The sequence below is a fragment of the Empidonax traillii genome, unplaced genomic scaffold (genome assembly GCF_003031625.1).
Source record: "Empidonax traillii isolate 1590-97213 ecotype Southwest subspecies unplaced genomic scaffold, ASM303162v1 scaffold1641:size79215, whole genome shotgun sequence".
Classification (NCBI taxonomy): Eukaryota; Metazoa; Chordata; class Aves; order Passeriformes; family Tyrannidae; genus Empidonax; species Empidonax traillii.
The window spans coordinates 12218-15418 of record NW_020956834.1 but is presented as its reverse complement, the minus strand read 5'-3'; the positions used below and the strand labels follow the sequence as shown (position 1 = coordinate 15418).

Here is a 3201-nt window from a genome sequence, read left to right as displayed (position 1 = left end):
GCTCCACAACCTTCTTACACTGCAGCGCTTTCCCAACATGGCCAGGGAGGGATGTGGCAGTGGGATGTGCAGCAAAACCCCCAAACCCAGAGCAGGGAGGCTGGTCCCGAGATGCTGATGGGGTGCCAAGAGGCTCCAGAGACAGGGAGACACTGGGGTAGCACAAGAATTCATATATAGTAAAAAGTCTTTATTAAGAAGGCTTTGAAGTCAAAAAATAAAACTCTTGATACAATTTTCATAACCGTCAAGTCAGCTCAGCAAATATATAATCAGTACTTTAGCCATGTAAGGTTAAAGGTCCGTTATTTTCTTTTTAAAATAAAATATATTTTAGTTTTTAAAATTTATTCAATAAAGTACATATTTTCCTATAAATTCCCTACATATACATAAAGAGGTAAAAAATAAAAAAATAAAACTAAAAGAAGAAAAAAAAAAAAAAAAAAAAAAAAAAAAAAAAAAAAAAAAAAAAAAAAAAAAGCAATTTTTATAGAATGAGAATCATCCAAAAAAATAACTACATACAAAAAGAACCACAAAAAAAAAATTATTATAATAATAATAGAATGATTTTAAAAAAATAAAAGACAACCCTTGCGTGTCCTAAAATAAAAAGTGCAACCGGACCTTTTCTTTCTGGTTATTTCAGTTTGCAAACGGAATACTGGTATATTTGGGAAGGACTGGTGGAGAACAGCCGGGCTCCCTCCCCAGCCCCACAGCCAGGTGAAGAGTTAAAGCTATTCTGTAAACATCGGAGTTTCCTCCTCGCGGAATTCACGCCCCCTCTTCCTCATCCTCAATCCTCATCTTCGGCCCCTTCGCCCCCAACCCTCCCAACCCCCCGGATTCGGCCAACCCCCCCCGCCCCGCCGTGCCCTCTGCGCCTCTCCAGCTCACAGCAGCCTCTCCCCCCTCCCGCCCCGTGCGCCCATCGGATCCGTTATTAAATAAAAAGCTCGATTTCAACAGTTTAAAGTCCTTAAAACGCCGTGTTGGGGTGGAGGAGGGAGGGGTGGGGGTGCTGCCCGGCCAGCCCCCCGGGCTAGGAGAAGATGTGGATGGCTTGGGTGGCGGGCGCGTGGCACGCGGGGCACTGCGGCTGTGCCCGGCCGCAGATGCGCAGGGCACAGTCCATACAGAAGAGGTTGTGGCCGCAGGGCACCAGGGCGGCCATCACCTCGCTCTCCAGGCACACCATGCACTCCCGGGAGCTCTTGCGGTGCCCGTCGGAGCTGCTGGAGTCGGTGGGCGAGCCCGAGGCGGCCGAGATGCTGCCGGGCAGCGAGGAAGAGGAGGAGTAGCCGGTGCTGTTGGAGAAGGAGGAGAGTGAGCCCTGGGCGGGCAGCCAGGCCAGGGCGCCGGCGGGGTCGCTGGGGATGCGGCGGGCACAGGGGTGCTCCAGCCCCGCGCCGCCCTCGGGCAGGGTGGGCGAGTGGCGCGGCGTGGCCGGGCCGCTGTTGCGTCTCTGCGAGCTGTTGATGGAGGAGCAGCTGCTGAAGGCCTGCAGGGGGTTGCCCGAGCGCTCGAAGGGCGACCAGATGGTGGTGGTGGGCGTGGTGAGGTCGAGGGCCAGGAAGTCAAAGCCGAAGTCGCACTCGTCGGAGCCCAGCGGGGCCGGGGGCTCGCTGAAGGTGCTGTAGGGGCTGGTGGGGCTGGCGGCCGCCACCCGCCCGCTGTAGTAGGACTCGGTGGAGGCGCTGCCCAGCGAGCTCAGGCTGTCGTTGCGCAGGGCGGCCGAGGAGCGGTGGGCGGGGTGGGGGGCCTTGGCCCAGGGGCCGCCCGCGCTGCCCTGCAGGTCGAGGCAGACGTCGGTGCCGTTGGAGTGGAAGTCGTTGTCGGCGTTGACGTCGATGAAGGAGCCTGTCCTCATGGTGATGTGCGCCTCGATCTCCTCCCGCGCGCGGTCCACGTTCTCGGGCATGCCCGTCACCTCGAACACGGGCTCCTTGTCCCGGCTGGGCGTCACGATGTAGGTGTGCGTCTGCTGCTGGATCCGCTTGATGGTGGCCCCCTTGGGCCCCACCACCAGCCCCACCACGCGGTACGGGACCCTCACCTGGATGGTGGTCTGGCCCGGCAGGTTGGGGGGGCCCTGCATGGCCCCCGTCAGCCCGTTCACCTTGTTGCGCGTGGCCCGGATCATGGAGAAGTGCTCGGCGGCCGAGAGGATCTCCCGCTTGGCCATCTCCACGTCCTCCTTCCTCCCGGTGACGATGAACACGGGCTCCTCGCCCCTCACCGGCGTCTTGATGTATGTGTTGGTCTTGGCACGCAGGGCTTTGATTTTGCAGCCTGCAGAGGGAGGAGGAGGGGGAGAAACGACTCATCAGCGCTGAGAGCCCCTGGGGAACCCCTGCTCGCCCGGCACGGGGACACGCACGACCAGCAGGAAGCAGCAGGTCCTTCTGGTTCTGCACCTGCAGCACAGACCCCCGTGGACAGAGGGGTCTCTCCTGCCTCTGAGGCAGACGAGGGCTCACAGTTCAGTGCTGGGGGGCTGCACTGCCCACTCCAGGACATGCCAGGTTCCTGGCACCGGTCTGGCCCTCTGGGATTGAGGAGCAGCAGGATGCAGCCAGCAGCCCCAGTCCCAAGGGCTGGGACAGGCAGGCTGGGAGGGGCCAGGGGCGTGGTCAGGGTCGCTGAAAGGGGGGGAAGCTGAATTCACTCAGAAGGTGTTCAAGGAGGCACAAGGCAGAACAAGACACCAGGATGGACGGGAAAAAGTCTTATCTGGATACTGCAGGTCCTTTGACACCTCCCAGCCAGCAGCTGAACCTGAGGAACAGCCCTGGCTGCTCTCCAGCGACAGCCCCAGAGGGCTGGGGGTGCTGGGGCTCCCCAGGGTGGGGGGCACATCCCCCACACCCCCAGGGAGGGATCCCCAGCACCAAGGCTGAGGTGCTCCCAGGGCACCTGCTCTCCCTGTTCTGGAAGGACCTGCTTCCTCCCCACGGGAAGGTGAGTCAGCAGAGCCCAGCTGGGACGTGGAGCCCTGGACTGTGCTGCCAACTCTGCCTCGCACAGCCCCGGGCACGGCCCTGCCCCTTCCCCCCCTCAGGCCAGCTGGGCTCTGGCTGCGGGTCCAGCTGCCTCCAGCCAGCCAAAAGCTCCTGGGACAGGGACTACAAAGGGTTCCAACTCTCCTCCAGCACCACTTTTCACTGCTCCACTGAGGAGCCGCCTGCAGCCACC

General features: G+C 59.6%; 1 protein-coding gene across 1 annotated transcript; it reads right to left on the bottom strand.

Annotated features, from left to right (window-relative positions):
- Window positions 1–543: 543 nt before the first annotated feature.
- MEX3D (mex-3 RNA binding family member D) lies at window positions 544–2328 on the bottom strand (the record flags this gene model as incomplete). Its single annotated transcript, XM_027908173.1, has 1 exon — window positions 544–2328. A coding segment is annotated over one exon (1280 nt), but the record flags the coding sequence as incomplete, so codon positions are not given.
- Window positions 2329–3201: the final 873 nt, after the last annotated feature.